Here is a 19322-nt window from a genome sequence, read left to right on the forward strand (position 1 = left end):
TTGCACAGTTTTTACCCTAATCTAGGGTCAATGATTTTTTTTAAAATGTCTTCCTAGGAAGTCACATGACAGGGAGAATTTGAAGGTGAAGACTGGCAAGCTCTGAGTAGCCAACCCTTCATATTTCCGATTATATGGAGGAACCAGACACAAGCACAGTTTCTGAGGGCTATAGACTGCACACCACACTCTGAAGGCTCTATTCTCTGTTGTATTAGGTTTCACTTACTAGTAAAATTATGTGGCATATTTGTCTGTGTACAGATGACCTATTTCACTTAGCATAATGTCCACAGGTCCACGTTGGTTAGAAACAATGTGTCCAGAATAAGGAAATGATGAAGTTATTTTACTAACCCCTCTGTCTAATCTTATGTGCTTTACTTGAAGGGCATAACTGAATCCGATTTCTGGGTTGCCTTCACTATCCACTACTTATTTAGAATTTTCATCATATGTTATAATTTTAATTATTGTTCTGATCAAGTTTTGTTTCTTTTTTTTAAATTCTATTCTTTTTGGTGGGGAAATTCACAATACCAACTCTATATGCCACTCAGAGTTCAGACCATCCTAGTTCATACTGAGTCAACAGTTATGTACATCATATATTCTTTTTTAATTTAAAATTAAAGAGTTTGTATGTGTGTGTTCTTGTGTGTATGTCTCAACATGAATATGGAGGTTATAAGGCAGCACATGGGAGTCAGTTTTCTTCATCAGAGATGGATCACCTTGTCTGACTTGTAGGCAGATACTTTTACCCACCGAGGCTTCCCTCAAGATTCCTCTCTCTTCTTTTTTCTTTTAGTTTTTCTTTTTTCTATTTTTTTTTTTAATTTTTTTTTTTTTTTTTTTTTTTTTTTTTTTGGTTTTTCAAGATAGGTTTCCTCTGTAGCTTTGGAGCCTGTCCTCCTGGAACTAACTCTTGTAGACCAGGCTGGTCTTGAATTCACAGAGAACTGACTGCCTATGCTTCCTAAGTGCTGGGATTAAAGGTGCGCACAAACACCACCTAACCACCTCTCTCTATTCTTAACACTGAAAACTCTTTTCATCATTCAGATTTAATACATCTTTCGTCACTCCTTCTCTGTGTTCCTACATCGTTTCCTTTTGAGTCAAATTACACAGACTGACTGAGAAAGTGTTCATTAGTCTGGTCCTCTATGTAACTGGGACTCAGAGAAGTAGTGGATGTTCCCTACAAACACGTCACATTACACGGGAAATGTGAGAAGGAGCGGCAGGGACGGTTAGGAGACCTGCTCCTCTTGCAGAGGACCCTGGTTCCTCACCAAACGTGACACACACAGAGAGAGAAACATACATAAAATAAATCTTTATAATTGAAAAACAAGCTATTTAATAATATGTATCATACCCCTGTGAGCACCCTTCAGTCCGTCCCGTCCCCCCTGTCGTTCCCCCCCCCCCCTGTTCCTGACGTCTGCACTGGGAGTCTCCAGTTTCCTGGTTGTGGGTGCCACGAGAATTTTAACCCTAATTGTTCACAATTTTTGAATAAAAGTTTTGTTCCTTTGCAAAAAATAATAATAATAATAATATGTATCATAATACAATACACATTATTTACTTAAATAATTTGTAATACACTGTGAAACCAAGCAAAATATAAAAAACTTATATATCATTGTAAAGCCATGTGGAACCCAAAATTTTACAGGAGTTTATTCAGATATGACAGAGCAGTTTTTTTAAAAAAAAAAAAATAAGGCATAAACACACCTCTAGCAATTCTATACTTTCATGATCAATGATTATATCAATAAGTAGTTTTCAGAATGGGTATATCAGATTCTTAGAACCATGTCAATATCTTATTTTGTGGATCTACGTTAAGAAATCAAGCAGTGAATCCTTCACTTAAGTGGATGTAGAAGCAGATCCTTTTGCAGCTCTTTGATGACAAACAGCTGGATAGTGTTGTGGAGCGCAACCTGGCATTAACAAAGGGCAGCTGCTAACAAGCCTCAATCTGCTTCAATCACACTGCATTTTAATCTTGCAAAAAGGGAAATCCACATCTTTATTCAACAGAGAAATTACAGATATAATGAAACTTCACTATGTATTCCTTATCCAGTTTATCCCATATGAACAACCTTCATTCCTGCAGAGAACCTTCATGAATATAAGACCACAGACACATTTCAGTGCATTTAGGTTCTGTGACTGGTTGACAGTACTGGCTTGTCTTCCAGAGGACTCGGGTTTAATTGCTAGCCACCACACTTTGGTTCAGAGCAAACTTTCTAACTCCAGTCAGTCACAGAGCATTTCACAATCTCTTCAATCCTTTACAGGAACTAGGCATGAATATGCTACATGGACATAATACAGGTAAATTATCCATACACAATACAAATATAGGAATTAAAAAGTCCCTTCAAAAGAGAGGAAAATTAGAGAATAAGATTTCTTTTATCACTGTAATTTTCTAAGATCTCTCTCTCAGGTCAAGGCTGTGAAGTCACCAGGAAGATTGCGTGAGAATAAACACATGCCTAACCTGCTTTCTGAGAATTTTGTCTTACCCACAATATTGTAGAACTGAGAACTTTTTCACACTCATTGAACAGAAAAATAAAGGAGGTAGTTTCTCATTTTCTCCTACTGAGCATGCAAACACTCAGGCAGAAATCAATCCCTGTGAATCAGCACAAAGGGGCTAAAGGTTGCATAACCAAGGGCCAGAAATTTTTGAATATTTCCCGTCACAGATTTATCTGCTAAAGAGAGACTTAAAAGTAGAGAAAAAGCACAGTCAGTCCAATAAAAGAAAACAAAACAGAGCATCAGAAGGAGGACACTCTGAGCAGCTCTCAGCTCAGGGGGAGTTCTATAGAGAAGCTTGGAGTTCTGAAAGTAGAGGACATGCTGGTGGTGCTTGTGGAGAAGAAGTACCATGTAGCCACTGGCCGCTCCCATGACTCCCTGAAATACAGCATCTCTCAGGACCATAAAGGGAAGAACTATCCATTTTGTAGTCTTACTTTCTAGCATAAAATAACAATAGTCATCTTTATTATTAAGCTGTGATATATTCAAGCTTATACCTGTGATGGAATGGATTAGGTTCATACCTATTAAAGCGTTGAGTATCCAAAAGAACGAAAAGAATGGAAGGATGTGCCATGCAGACTTTGGTCTGAGCCTCCTCCACTCAGATGCTCTGGGACTGATGATAATGGCCTGGACCACAGTGAGGAGACCGCTGGTGCAGATGGAGACCCCACGGGCCACCCTTGACAGGTAAATGAGGATCTTACATTCTATGTCATTTAAGAAGTTTCTCAAACCAAAAGCTGCCATTGTCTTTGGCAATCCTTTTGCAAGAAGAATTATGATGTTTGTAAAAGTCAAATGGATGAGAATAAAGTGTACAGGTTTCTTCTCAGGCCCTCTGAAGCAACTGAACATATAATTCACAGAAACATAAATATTTCCCAGAGTGCCAAACACAGTCATGAAGAGGAAAACTATTTGCTTAATGAATTTTGAAAGCATTTTTTCCTACCTTTGTAGAAAATCTTGTATTCAGGATACAAAGAGTTTTTCCAGAAAGCATCAGTAATGCTAGACATTTATCTGAAAAACGTTTTGCATAATAGCATTTTTCTGGTATACGAGTCAGTGATGGACACATGTGCTGCTGTATACTGGGTCCCCGAACTCCTCCTCTTCCCTGTGGGAGTCTGAGTTATGTGTGTGATCTGATAGGTGAGCTTGGTAACTGGAATAAAACTCTAAGGTTTTAAAGGAGATGTGTTTGAACTTTATACTAGCAAAATTGACTTGTTTGAATGTGTGTGTTTATTTGTGTGCATGAATTATGCTAATTAATTCTGCATAGCTGAATTGAATTCCATATTTCTGCAATCAAATTTCTTCCCTTTTTTCTCTATTTCATCATATTTCCCCACGCAGTTGGGCAAAGTCTCCTTTCTTACTGGCATCTTAATTAGTGTAACAATTTCTAGATTTGCATTTGATTTCAAAGCCTTATAACTTCAATTTCTACATCCTAATATTTTTACAGTTTTTATGTTGAACATTCTATGATTTCCTTCCATATACATGTTTACTAGTTATTTTTAATAAGTCGTTATGTCAGCTGGTTTTGCAGCCTGCTTTTCCTCCAATCTGTTTGTCAGTCCCAGGTGATTCCAGAACTTGGACTCAGGAAGGATGTTATTCTTCAAGTTCTGGAGCTCCATTCTCATTTCTCAGGGATTTGCTGTAAGCTTGTGCACCTTTTTTTAGGACATGAAAAAATCTGAATATTACAGTGACTGCATGGGTTTGTGTGTTCTGAGTACTTGCAATGTCTCTGTTCCCTGCCCTCCTTCCTGTTCAACTCACAAGATTGTTTTAAATGTCTATGTCCCAATGATTTTATCAGAGACCTTCATCAACCAAGCCTTGTCCTGAGATTTGTGTCCATGTGGCCTCATGACTCTAGAAATGTCAGTTATTGTTTTTAACTATTCCTTTAGCAGAGATGTTATTGCCTATTTCAGTGAGTCCGAGAAATCACAATACCATGTAAATATCTGTACAAATGAAATATGCTCCAGATATTAATAGAAAACACATTAGTATTCACTGACATAATTAGAATAAAAAATTAAGAGTTTTGTAAGTTATTAGAATCTGCCAGAATCCCTGCTATCAGTTCATCCAAGTACTGATGGAAAATATTAACTTTTTCTTTCTTTGTTTAATACTTGCTTTCATGGGGATTCCCACTTTTCTTGTCCTCTCTTCTTTTTCCCAAACTTTAAGTCATATTTGAGAGCAGACTCTGATCTTCTAATAACTGATTCCTTTCTACTGAAGTCACTGTCAGTGGGGGAAGAGATGTCTCATCTTCCACATTATTTGTGAAATGCTAAAGGAAATGAATTTAAAAGAAGGGATGGACTTGTGTTTAGATTGATAAGGTGAGTTACATCCAGCCATTCTGTTTATTTCTAAAAGAAACAAGTAAGCAGGCAAAAAACAGACCGAACTAAAAAGATTGTTGCTCTTTGCTTCTTAGCCTGGGATAAACTTAAGATGAGCTGTTTCAGGATGTACTCCTCCACAGCCTGGATCCTAAATGGTGCTATTCTCAAGATGGTAACGGTATCTATTACACTGAGTGCTGTATTCTTCACCAGCCAGGCATACAATGACTGAATTTAAGACAAGTGTTAAAATAGTATGTGATAAAATCAAGAGTCTTTAAGGATGGATACAGACAGAAATCTGTCAAATTGGGCATTAGAAGGTTACTGTAAAACTCTGCCAATATTATAAAAGTTAAAATGCATCAAAAATGATAAGTACAAGTGTTACAAACAGTAATGATGCTGGTGAAGTCACAATTCTGGAAAACTTATACCTGAAAGAGGAATTTTTTGTCTTTCATCTATCTAGTTATTTCTGAGTGAGAAAGTCTCTCTGTGTAAACCAGGCTAGCCCTGAATGACAATTCTCTTGCCTCAGTCTCTCTAGTCCGGACGTTACAGCAATGTATCATGATCGTCTCCAGGGTTTACAGACATCTGAAAATCTTATGTATCTTATTGATCCATTTAGAAAGGTAGCCTTAGTCAAAGACCCAGCCAGAGCTCTGTCAGGATACTCCAGCCTGAGAATGGATAGCGAGGCCTCAGCATTTCTTTCTGTTCCATTTTAGTATCTCCAGAAATTAGTCTTCTTTGATTTTTCTGGCACTAGGAACCACCCTTCTCAGGAACAGAAGGAAACTGGAGGTCCTGAGGATTCTAGAGTCTGGCACCTGCTCCCTGGATTTGTCAGAGAGAATCTTCTGCTTTAATAAAACTCTCCATGGCACAGCTGAGGGGATGGAAGATCTTACCTCCATGTACTCACCTGGACCTCTGTGGTGCAGACAGGATCTGGAGCAGCTCTGGGAAGGTGACACTTGTCAGGTCATATTTGTACTGTCAGGACTTGTGGGGCTCATGACTTCTACCAGGAATTGCAGACTTCACGTTTCATGTTGTCTCGATGTCGGGGGGGGAAGGAAGGCCTCTGCAGAGCCCCTGTCCCTGAAGTACAGGTTCCCTCTTTCCACAATTACTACATCTGCTTTTCTCAAAACTTATTTCAAGCTTAATTAGGTGTTATTTATTTTGAGTGGAAGAATGTGAGTTGAGAAAATGAACAACTAACTAAGTTTTTGTGTATGGAGCTCCCTGCGTCTCCTGACTGTTTTTATCTTCCCAAAGTGTCAAGCTGTGACCTGGGGAGAATCTACTTCTGACACATAGACTAAGTCTCTTGCTGTTCTTTCTTAAATCCCTCATTGGACAGGAGTAGAATAAATGATTCTCCACTCTAGGGATTCTGCTTACTAAGAAAGTTCCAAACATGGACCAGGACGATTTAGAATCCCTTGTTCTACCTGTGCCCATCTGTCGTGAAGAACTTTGCTGTAAATGACTCATTCATTCCTGCCCATTAAATACTTTAAATATCATGTGGGAATTGAAATATAAAATCCTCCCCAATACTTATCTTATCCTAAAAGCAATCTTTACTTAGAAAAGTTTAAAGGCACTTTTTAAAAAACTTAGGTGTGTCCTAGAGTGGTCCTTCTGTTTATTTTTCAAGCTAGTTCCCTGGAGGTCCTTCCTATGCCAAATCCAACATGATGTAAATAAACATGGGTTCAGGACTGAGATTTAAGTCGATGGTACCATGTAGCAGGATACATGATTAACTTTAAAAATCAGTAGGCCTCATATATACAAATGATAAAGAAGTTGAGAAAGAAATTAGAGAGACATCACCATTCACAATAGTCACAAATAACATAAAATATGTTGGGGTAAGACTAACCAAAGAAGTGAAAGACTTATTCAACAAGAACTTTAAGTCTTTGAAGAAAGAAATTGAAGAAGATGCCAGAAAATGGAAAGTTTACCCGTACTCTTGGATAGGAATGACCAATATAATAAAAATCACAAACCTACCAAAAGCAATCTACAGATTCAATGCAATTCCCATAGAAATCCAAACACAATTTTTCATAGGCCTCAAAACAAAAATACTCAGCCTCATATGGAAAAACTGAAAATTCAAGATAGCCAAAACAATTCTGTATAATAAAGGAACTTCCAGAGACATCACCATCCCTGATATCAAGCTCTATTACAGAACTACAGTAATAAAAACAGCTTGGTATTGGCATAAAGTGGACAGATTGACCAATCAAATTGAATTGAAGACCTGGATACTTATCCACACACCTATGAACACCTGATTTTGGACAAAGAAGCTAAAATTATACAAACGCATAAATAAAAATAAATCTTTTTGTTAGAAAAGTAATCAAATTAATAAGCTATAGCACAATACAACATATACCTTTCACTTAATTGTTTTATACATAGAGTTTATTCAAGAAAAAACCTATTAATAATGGTAGAGTAGAACCATGATACACCCAAAATCCAAACTGTTACAGTAGTTTTAGTCAGATATAAAACATCTGAAAAATAGTAGTGGATATAATCATTGAAAATAAAATTGTTCAATTGTTAGATGTAGGCAGAGTTGTCTTTCTTTCTAGACTGCTGATCAGCTCTGTCCAGCCAGCTGCTTTCTAAATAACCACACAGAGACTTATTACTAATTATAAATGTTTGGCCAATAGCTCAGGCTTCTTACTAGTTAACTCTTACATTTTAAATTGATCCATAGTTCTTATCTACGCTCTGCCATGTTGCTTGGTACCTGTTCTCAGTAAGGCAAGTTCACCTCCTGCTTCCTCTGCATCTCCTCGGGACTCCTGAGACTCCTTCTCTTCTTCATACTCTTTTTGGCTTCTATTCTGCCTAACCTCTACCTGTCCAGCTACTGGCCAGTCAACTTCTTTATTAAACCAATCACAGTGACATATATTCACACAGTGTAAAAGAATATTCCACTTTTCCCTCATTTAGTGTAATTAAAGGAAGGTTTTACATTTAACAAAGTAAAACTATACACAAAAACAAGTTATCAAGTAAGAATTACAGTTGCAATATCCAGTTCATTTGTATTTGGGAAATTTAGAGAAAATACCATCTATCTTATCTATATGAGTCTCAAGTTTCATATTTAATCTACCTTCTTTTATAACTAAGGAAACTTCAAGTTTAATTGTTTAGTCTTTAATTCCCTCAGTCTTTAAGACCCCAAAAGGGTATAATGTTGTCTCATGACAGGGATATCTGGCTGCCTGAACAGACACCAAAACTTCCTCTGTGATGTTGGGGCATCCAACTTTGGATGACAAGTCTACAATATCTGTCAGAAAATTTTGAGAAACAGGGAATTTTGAAAGACTATGCTACTTTGTCTTGGAAATGTTTGGCAGCTGCCTTTCTTGTGTCCTTCCTGTCCAGTTTGTACACATACTGTCAGAAGTCAAAGAAAAGTCAGTTTCTTTGCCCAAATAACTAACTTTTGACATAAAGAAAATAAACTTCATATGGAGTGTCTTTGATGCCCTTCATTCTTTTTGAAACAAATTGGTGCTGTCAGGAGCAGACATGTCTCATTATCATGAAAATCCTTAGATTATTAAAAATATTAAATGCAATAGTCTATACATCTTTGAAGTGTTTAAAGTCTAACTGCCTAAATATATCTGTGTATAACCTTGAAAACATACCTAACAAGATTGTACATTTGATTATTATAGATGACTAACTATTAATCTGTATTTCTCAATTATATATTACATTTCTAGATGAGCTGCATAAGCATAATACCCCAAACAAGAGTAGATACATACAAAAAGTATCATAAAATTAACTTTAAATTTTTATCAAAAATACCAAATTGTACACCAATGTAAAATATTTTGTGATTAATAGTTGTTTTTTGGATTAAAGTAGATTCAATAATCTATCTTTTTCGCTATCATTTCTATATCATATCCCCCTTTGTCTCTTTAGAAAGAGATTTTGTTTAGGTTTCTTCTGACTATGATCAATACAACTTTTATCTAAACTTCTAAATAATTACAAACATGTATAAACTGCTCAATAACCAAAACCCACCTATACCCCTTTGCTGGGGAATGTGGACATTGTTTTCTAGTCTACTTCCTGTTGTCTGCCGGCATTGGTATCTTTGGAGAAATTTGAGAAAGTCAAGTTATAACAATTCTTCGTTAGGTAATGACTGGCATAATGTGTGAGGTTCACCATCTTAGCTAGCAGCCTTGAAGTAGTTTTGGATGCAGAATTCTGAGGAGACTGTAACAGAGGCATTTTGAGATATTTATCACCTAAATCTTTCGTTTTTGTTGGTATCTTATTCCCTTGTTCTGAAAACAGGCAAGCTTTTAAAGAAGTATTGACTGTGTATTTTTCACAAGTAAGCCAAAGATGATTTTTTTTGTTTTATGTTTGAGCAGGTAAAATATGTTACATGTTTTGTAGTTTTTATAAGTTTATTTCTTTATGTCCATAGCCAGAATTTTTCGGGGTTCTTTCATGATCAAACATGATTCAATCAACCTGGAATGAATCCACATTCTCTCATTTCCTTTAGGAATAATAACATAACATCTTCTTCAAAGTAACATATTCCACTTTGAAGTTGACATTTTTAAAATACATAGGTTAGTTTAATCCAGCACTTTTCACAATTCAATGTGTTTTAGGAGCTGTCGTTCCTTCATTAGTAAGCAAAGTATCTAAAGTTCGCACAGTAACATGCAAGATTCAGAAAATCTGTGTATTTCCCATCTTTATATAGCTTATTATTATTTTTTTAACTTTAAAAGTTTTAAACTAAAAATGTTTAAAGACTTTACTATCATCTTTAAACTATTTTTTATTTTATAACTGCATATACATTTTCTCTTTTTTCTCTCAGGCCTATGTATATTTTTAACACCTTGCAACCTGTTTAGAGTATTTCTCCATCTGAATCTGTATGGTTCTTTGATTGCCTGAGATGATCTTAAACTGCTATGTTAGTCACTGGCACTACTCAGCTTACCACACGTGTTAGCACAGAACATTAGTGGCTGGCTCCTTGCGTCTTGACTCCCTGACAGTTAATTTAGCCTCATGGCCAAGGTACCAGCAGGAGCCACCTTTACTGCTCCAATTCTGGAAAGTTGTTGGGTCTGCTTTGCCACCAAGTATCACACTGCACACAGCTCATAAACCCCATTTAAGTGCTCAGTAGCAGGGCCTCTTAAACTGGCTGTGCCTCTGATTGCCACTAGCAATAAGCCTACCAAAGAAAAGGTGGTTACCAAGAAGCCATGCTCGACCCTGCTTTTGTGTGTTTGGAACCCTTTTTAAAAGATTTCTCACTTTTTACCTTGATCTACATTATCCCACGTTTCTATGTTGAGTAATAAAACTTTCTATTACACATGCAATGTTTATTCCTGCAGAAAATGCTCCCAGGTCTAAGACCAGTGAGACGTTTCAGGGCATTTAAGTGCAGTGACTGAGCATTGATCGTCTAGTAACTGACTGCATAGTACATGTCAGCCTTTCACAATTCTGTAAAATCTTTTCTATGGGTGGAATCTTACACACACTTTGAAGAATCCCCAAATAGACTTGTGGGACTAACATTTAGCAATCACAACATCAGGAACAAAATATGGAATTTCTTGAAATGATAGGATTAAGTCTTTATGAATTCTGATAAAATTTATCAACTTTATCTTCATGTTTCCAGTCATGCTAGTAGTAAACCAATTTTACAAATCCTAATTAAAGCCATTGTTTTCAGTGCCTGAGAGATGGTTTAGTTAAAAGCACTAAATGGTTTTGCTGAGAATACAGGTTCAATTCCTGATAACCATACCTTACTTCAGAACCATAAGTCTTACTCCAGTAGTAACAGGGCATTTGATGGCTTCTTTCACTCTCTAAAGGCACCAGAAACACATAAGCTATACAAACATAATTCAGGCAAACTATTCATACACAAGGAATGAATACAAATATGAAAAAGTTTAAACAATAGAGTCCCTTCCAAGTGTGGCAATAAACAGAATGAGGTTTCTATATCACTATAATCTGCTATGGTCTCCCTCTCTCTCCACTCTAGGCTTGAGTCTCCAGGAAGATTGTCTGAGAATAAACACATGTTTAAACTGCAGGGTGAGATTTTGTGTTGCCCACAGCATTACAGAACTGAGAGTTCTTTCACACTTGTAGAACAGAAAAAATTAGAGATAGTTTCTCTATTTCTCGCACTCAGAATGCCAACACTCAGGCAGGAGTCCATCCCTGTGAATCAACACAACAGGGCTAAAAGTTGCATAGCCAAGAGCCAGAAACTTTTGAACATTTGTCATCAAGGAATTGTTCCTTAAAGAGATACTTAAAATTAGAGAAACAGCACAGTCAGTCCAATAGAAGAAAACAAAACAGAGCATCAGAAGGAGGACACTCTGAGCAGCTCTCAGCTCAGGGGGAGTTCTGTAGAGAAGCTTGGAGTTCTGAAGATAGAGGACATGCTGGTGGTGCTTGTGGAGAAGAAGTACCATGTAGCCACTGGCGCCTCCCATGGCTCCCTGAAACACGGCATCTCTCAGGACCATGAGAGGGAGAACAATCCATTTTGTTTTCTGACTTTCTAGCATAAAATGACAGTAGTTGTCACCTTGCTTAAGCTCTGATATATTCAGGCTTGTACTTGTGATGGAATGGATTAGGTTCACACCTATTAAAGCATTGAGTATCCAAAAGAATGGAAAGAATGGAAGGATGTGCCATGCAGACTTTGGTCTGAGCCTCCTCCACCCAGATGCTCTGGGACTGATGATGATGGCCTGGACCACAGTGAGGAGACCGCTGGTGCAGATGGAGACCCCACGGGCCACCCTCTGCAGGTAAATAAAAATCTTACATCCTATGTCACCTGGGAAGTTTCTCAAACCAAAAGCTGCCAGTGTCTTTGGCAATCCCTTTGCAAGAAGGATCATGATGTTTGTAAATGCCAAGTGGATGAGAATAAGGTGGATGGGTTTCTGCTCAGGACCTCTCCACCAACTGATCATATTCTTCACAGAAACAGAAATGTTCCCCAGAGTACCAAACACAGTCATGAAGAAGAAAATCACTTCCATAATAAAATTCAAAACCATTTCTTCCTTTCCACGTAGAAGAATTTGTGCCCAGGATGCAAACACTTTTCAAGAAAGCATCAATAATGTTACAAGTGGACCTGAAAAACACATTTTCCACAATAGCATTTTCTAGTGTGCAAGAGGCAGCAAGTCAGATGTAATGTCGAAGATTAAATCCGTGAAATACCTCCTTTTTCCACACTGTAGACTCTGGAATATTGTGTGTGCTCTGACAGGTGAGTTTGCTATTCAAAATGTCAAGTTTTAAAGATTTTTATTTTTGAGCACTACACTAGCAAAACTGACTTGTTGAAGTTGTGTGTGTGTGTGTGTGTTTCTGTCTGCGTGCATGGCTTATCCTAGTTAACTCTCAGCATAGCTGAACTGAACTCCAAGATTCTCCAACCAAAATTTCTTCCTCTGTTTCTCATTCTATTTCATATTTCCCCACTCAGTTCCCAAAATTTGAGGTTCATGCTGACCCTGTCTGCTTCCCCACATCACAGACACTGGGAAAACCTGCTGGGTCAGCAGCTGTAACTTCTCTCAGATCTGCTAACTTTACCCTCCACACTGCTTCCTCCTTTGTCTGATATTCCTTTTTTATCTAACTTATCCTGACTAACATAACAATTTCTAGATTTGCCTTTGATGTCAAACCTTTATAACTTCTATTTCTGATTTCATTCCATATAAATATTTACTGGTCATTTTTAAGATAATTCTCAATGTCAAATCAAATAGTAAAACCTCTCCAGGTAGGACCTGACAGTTACAGCTGAGTCATAAAAAGATACGCTGAAAAATTCAAGGATCCACCTGGTAGCAGCTAAGGAGTGTGTCTAGCAGAACCCTGTAGTGCTTCCTAGGAGAGGGCATAGCAGAGAACTGTGACTCCAGTGGATGAGTTCAGGACATTTGTGACTCCTGTGAGTGACCTCAGGGCATATCAGGGAGTGGGGATCAGCTCTCCATCAAGGGAGAAGATGAGGGCGATGGAAGAAAGGGATTAATGAGGTGTTGTTAGGTGCTGTGGTGAGATGGGTGCAGTTAACAACTTGTGACCCCTCAGCATTGGCTGCATACAGTACAGTAGGTAATGCCTCTGTTCACACTGCTCTTCTTCCTGTGAAACTCACAGGATTGTTTCAAATGTTTGTGTCTTGATGATGTCACCTGTGTCCTGCATAACCCGAGCCATGTTCCCAGGTTTGAGTTTATGTTGCCTCATAGCTCTAGAAATGTCAGTTATTGTTTTTCAACTGTTCCTCTGACAGAGGGGTAATTGTTGCCTGTATTATTGGTACATCTGGAAATCACAATAATACCCCAAATATCTGCACATAATAAAATATGCACCAGACATTTATACCAAACACATCAGCATTCATTAACATATTTACAATAAAATTATGTGTCTAGTCAGAGGTTAGAATCTGTAATAATCCTTCAATAATTCACCCTAAATTCTGATGAAAAAAATTAACATTTTTCTGTTTATTTGGTGTTTCATTTCCTGGAAATTCCTAGTTTTCTGGTCTTCTCTTTTTTCCCCAAAAGTTTCAATCACATGTCAGAACAGATTCTGATCTCCTAATAAGGGATTCCTTCTACTGGAATGCACTGTCCCAGGAGAGAGAGATGACTCATCCTCCACATTATATTATATTATAATTAATTTATATATATTATATAATGGGCTATGCTATAGGAAATTAATTTAAAAGACAGGATGGACTTATGTTTAGCTATATGGATGATCCCTTGTCTAGGAATAAACCCCAATAACCTGATGTAGGTTACATCCATCTTTCCTGGTTTTCTTAAAAACAAGCAAACAAAAGCAAAACAGATTATTTGTCCTTGCTGCTTAGCAGAAGAATAAACCTAAAATGAGCTATTTCAATTTGTTCTAGTTCACAGCCTTAATCCTTTGCAGCAAGAATTCTTAATATGGTTTAGTGGTTTATGTTTCTCCATACCCAGCAGGAATACAAAGATTGTAGCTGATATAAGTTTGTATAATATTATGTGATAGACTACAGAGACTAAGGATGAATACAGAAGGAAAGCCTTCTGTAAATTAGGAGTTATAATGTTATTGTAAAGGAAAACACGTGCCAATATTTGAAAAGTGGAAATGTACTAAAAGTGACAAAAACCAGTCTTATAAACACTAGGGATACTGAAGAAGTTACAAGATTGGGAAACGTGGTACTTAAAACAAGAAAATTTGTTTTTCTTTTGTCTTGCTATTTTTGAGACAGAGTCTCTCTATGTAAACCAGGCTTGCCCTGAACAGCAAGTACCTTGCCTCAGTCTCTCTAGTCTCAACGTGACAGGAGTGTGTCATGATCGTCTCCAGGGTTTGACAGACCTCTGAAAATCTTCTATATACTATTGATTCCTAAAAGAAGAAAAAAAAGAAAGAAAGAAACCTTAATCAAAGACCCAGCCAGCGCTCTGTCATAATACTCCAGTCTGAGAATGGATAACAATGCCTCAGCATTTCTGTTCCATCTCTGTATCTCCAGGAACTAGTCTCCTTTGATTTCTCTGGAGCCAGGGTCAGAAGGAAAGTGGAGGTCCTGAGGATCACCTCCTCCCTGGATTAGTCAGAGAGACTCTTCTGCTTTAATGAAACTCTCCATGGCACAGCAGAGGGGATTAAAGATCTTACCTCCATGTACTCACCTGAACCTCTGTGGTGCAGACAGGATCTAGAGCAGCTCTGGGAAGGTGACACTTGTCAGGTCTTATTTGTACTGTCAGGATTTGTGGGCTCTTGGCTGCCATCAGGTATTGCAGACTTCAAGTTTCATGTTGTCACGGTGTCAGGGGAAGGAAGGCCTCTGCAGAGCCCCGGTCCCTGAAGTACAGGTTCCCTCTTTCCACAATTACTACATCTGTTTCGTTCAAAAGTAATTTCAAGCATAATTAGGGATTAATTATTTTAGAGAAAGGATGTGAAGTGGGAAAATGAACAACTAATTACCTTTCTGTGTACGGAGCTCCCTGCAACTCCTGTTTTTCATCTTCCCAAAGTGCCAAGTTGTGGTCTGGCAGGGACCAACTTCTGAATGACAGACCAAGTCCCTTTTTAAATCCCATTTTAAACAGGAGTAAAATAAATGATTCTTAGCTCTAGGAATTCTGCTTTCTAAGTAAATTCCAAACATGGACCAAGACAAGTTTAGAGTTCCTTGTGCCAAGCTATGACCTGGCATGAACCAACTTGTGACACACAGATCAAGTCACTGGCTTTCCTTTCTTAAATCAATTTCTAGACTGGATTAGAATGAATGATGCTCAACCATGGGGATTCATGTGCATGTTCCAAATTTGGACTAGAACAAGTTGGGAATCCTTTGTTCTACCTTTCCTCGTTGTAGTGAAGGTCTTTGTTGAAACTTATTCTTTTTTTATTTTTTATTTATTTACTTATTTATTTATTTATTAAAAATTTCCACCTTTTCCCCTCCTTCCATTTTCCTCTTACACCCCCACTCCCTCTTCCCCTCCCTCTCCAGTCCTAAGAGAAGTCAGGGTGCCCTGCCCTGTGGGAAGTCCAAGGCCCTCCCCCCTCCATCCAGGTCTAGGAAGGTGTGCATCCAAACAGACTAGGCTCCCAAAAAGCCAGTGCATGCAGTAGAATCAAAACCCAGTGCCATTATCATTGGCTTCTCAGTCAGCCCTAATTGTAAGCCACATTCAGAGAGTCCGGTCTTATCACATGCTCGTTCAGTCTCAGTCCAGCTGGCTTTGGTGAGCTCCCATTAGATCAGTCACACTGTCTCCTTGGGTGGACACACTCCTCGCGGTCCTGACTTCCTTACTCATGTTCTCCCTCCTTCTGCTCTTCATCTGGACCTTGGGAGCTCAGTCCAGTGCTCCAATGTGGATCTCTGTCTCTATCTTCATCCATCACCAGATGTAGGTTCTTTGGTGTTATGCAAGATATTTATCAGTGTGGCTATGGGATTAGGCCAGTTTTATGCACAAAACTCAAGTCCAAATCGTTTAAAGACCTCAATATAAATCTGACCACACTGAACCTGATGGATGAGAAAGTGGAAAGTAGTATGCAACACATGGACACAGGAGACCACTTCCTACATATAACCACAGCAGCACAGACAGTAAGAGCAACAATGAATAAATGGGACCTCCTGAAACTGAGAAGCTTCTGTAAAGCAAAGGACACTGTCATTAAGACAAAAAGGCAACCCACTGAATGGGAGAAGATCTTCACCAACCCCGCATCAGACAAAGGTCTGATCTCCAAAATATATAAAGAACTCAAGAAACTAGACATTAAAACTCTAATTAACCCAATTTAAAAATGGGGTACTGAACTGAAACAGAGACTTCTCAACAGAAGAAGTTCAAATGGCCAAAAGACACTTAAGGTCATGTTTAACCTCCTTAGCGATCAGGAAAATGCAAATCAAAACAACTGTGAGATACCATCTTATACCTGTCAGAATGGCTAAAATCAAAAACACCAATGATAGCCTATGCTGGAGAAGATGCGGAGTAAGGGGAACACTCATCCATTGATGGTGGGAATGCAAACTTGTGCAACCACTTTGGAAATCAGTGTGGCAGTTTCTCAGGAAACTGGGAGTCAGCCTACCTCAGGAGCCAGCCATTCCACTCTTGGGAATATACCCAAGAGATGCCCAATCATGTAACTTATTCTTTCATTCCTTCACACTAAATGTCATATGGGACACGAAATGAATACTTTCTTGGCCTTATTCCAAAACCAATATTTACTTATCATAAAACTTCAGTGACATTTCTAATGCTTATGTGTACGCAAAGGCAGACATTCTGTTCACATTCCATTCTAGTTCCTACGAGGCTCTACCTGTCCCAGATGGAAAATGATGTAAAGAAATATATAATGCTAAGATTAGAAGTGATGACATCATTATTTTGTTCTTGAAAAGAAAGCATCATTGGGTTGACATAGGAGATGAGTTCAAGGCTACGGCTCTTACTCTGTGCGCTGCATGATGGTGTCTCCATACATATAGGTGCAGCTGACACATCTGAAAATGCATCTGAAAATGCTTCTTCCGGAAATTAAATGACAGCTTTTGAGGAAACCAAAATTTATGTCCTTTCTATTGAATGTGGAAACTAGGATCAGGGAAACTAAGTTGTACATTACATATGTCACAACAGACAAAAACATTGGAAAAAGAGTTTCTTGGTCAAAAAGGTCCATAGAATCCCTAAACAATCAAGGCTATTTCCAGGCTTTTGCTGCCCACAAACTGGCTGCAAGGCTGCATTTCTTAACACCTCACTTACAATACTAACTGAACTTGGAGATGTCATCCCTATGTCCCAGCATCTTTATTATAGGAAGGTACTCTGCATGCTGTCAAAAGACAAACATACACACCAACCCAGCCACAAACCCTTTATCTACAATGGCGTACTGCCTGCAGTACATGCTAGGACTCTGGTAACACAAATGTTGTGGCAGTAACCAATGCCACAAGATAAAGCCGATGCTTGACACTGCTTGGTTTACCAAGAACCTGAGATTAAATAACCCAGGGGCCTAGGCTAAAACCAAATAATTCAGGTCTGAAAAGGGGGAAATGTAGTGATAAAATGACTCCTAATGACGCTGTACTATAGTCGTAAATCAGAGTCTTGTTGTGCCATCATTAGAGAAACTTCCTCCTGCAGCAGATGGGAACAAATACAGAGACCCACAGCCAGATACTACAGAGAGAGTGAGAGACCTTGGAACACACAGCCCTGAATGGGATGTCTCCATCAAATCCCTCCCCTCAGAGCTCAGGATTGGATTCCACAGGTGTGTGTGATGGGGGGGGGGGTGTTTTCATTGCATATAATTTGGTGTTTTTTTATTTTTGGATGTGCATTTTATTATTTTGTTTTCTTGGGTTTTTTTGGATGTTTTGTTCTTATATTTGGTTTTGTTTATTGAGAAGCTTGAAGTTTGATGGGTAGTGAGGAGGAGAGGATCTGGAAGTACTTGGAGGAATGGAAGAATAATACAAATATATTTGAACTTAAAAGTTCTTTTAAGTGTTAAAAATACAATATATAAGATTAATTTAAAAATAATATCTCTGATCCACCAAGGATCACTTCCCTCTGTTATCTTTGTTATTGCTTTTGGAAGACTTCTAAATATCTTCTTTGTCTTTGAAAGATAAAGAAAAATAAAACAGTTTATTGCTTGTACTTCTCTGACTAGTTAATTGAGCAAAAGACAAGAAAATCTCAGAAAGTGAGCCTCTCATGCCGTTTCCTTACAGGAATTTCATAGAGAAATCTGGCTATGGCAGAGAAGGACACAATGGGAGTCACTGGTCACCTCCATCTTGTACAGCAAGTTTACAATATTCCATTGTGACGGGGGGGGGGGGGACCTAAAGTATATAAACCCCGGCTGGAGAGATTGCTTAGTATTTAAGGGGCTTTACTTCCAAGGGTGAGTGCCACCTCATTTAAATGCCTGGTGGGTGGCAGCTTGCCTGTAACTCCAGCCTCAGAAGTCATGGACAGGCAGCCCCGAGAGAAACTGGGTGGTGAGTTTAGCTATTTTGATGAGCTCTGTGTTTGACTGAAAGATCCCAACTCAGCAAAGAGGGCAATGGAGGATAATTCCTGATGCCAACCTCAGTCTCCTGCATGCAGGGGAGCACACATGTGCTGTGACCTCCTCACACATGACTACTGCTTCCTTAAGGAAATTGGAAAGCAAAGTGTGAAAACAGGAGGTGTTATTTGTGGGGTGTATAAAGCAGAGAGAGAAAGACTCTCCCCTTCTCTCCACCTTCTTTACAGCAATGTTGCAATTTTGTAACAAAGACCGAAGAGCAGGGAAGCCACATGTGCCAACAGAAAGGGTACCACACTCACAGACACACAAACATAAAATAAATCCTAGTACTAGAAGAACAAGGTATTTAATAATCTGTAACAGAATAAAATACACATCACTTACTTTAATGTTTTGTATATACAGCGCAACCAAGCAAAATATAAAAATGTATACATCATTGTGAAGTAGAACCATGATGCACCCAATATGTTACAGGTGTTTAGTCAGATAGTACAGAGCATTCTTTTAAATATGGCATAAAACTGGTGATTAGTGAGTCTACACTTTCATGTTCAATGATTATATCAATTA

General features: G+C 38.3%; 2 protein-coding genes across 2 annotated transcripts; both read right to left on the reverse strand.

The window, feature by feature from the left end:
• Positions 1–2664: 2664 nt before the first annotated feature.
• LOC130885704 (vomeronasal type-1 receptor 4-like) lies at positions 2665–3636 on the reverse strand. The gene has a single exon (XM_057787401.1). The coding sequence runs from the start codon at positions 3529–3531 to the stop codon at positions 2665–2667; it is 867 nt and encodes a 288-aa protein (XP_057643384.1). The 5' UTR covers positions 3532–3636.
• A 7609-nt stretch (positions 3637–11245) lies between these two features.
• LOC130885672 (vomeronasal type-1 receptor 4-like) lies at positions 11246–12151 on the reverse strand. Its single transcript, XM_057787369.1, has one exon. It carries the CDS (start codon positions 12149–12151, stop codon positions 11246–11248), a length of 906 nt encoding a protein of 301 aa, XP_057643352.1.
• Positions 12152–19322: the final 7171 nt, after the last annotated feature.

The sequence above is a fragment of the Chionomys nivalis genome, chromosome 13, assembly GCF_950005125.1.
Source record: "Chionomys nivalis chromosome 13, mChiNiv1.1, whole genome shotgun sequence".
Taxonomy (NCBI): domain Eukaryota; kingdom Metazoa; phylum Chordata; class Mammalia; order Rodentia; family Cricetidae; genus Chionomys; species Chionomys nivalis.

Excerpts from the sequence above, each read along its gene's own strand:
- LOC130885672 (XM_057787369.1), bottom strand. The coding sequence starts at position 12,151 with ATGGTTTTGAATTTTATTATGGAAGTGATTTTCTTCTTCATGACTGTG.
- LOC130885704 (XM_057787401.1), bottom strand. The coding sequence starts at position 3,531 with ATGCTTTCAAAATTCATTAAGCAAATAGTTTTCCTCTTCATGACTGTG.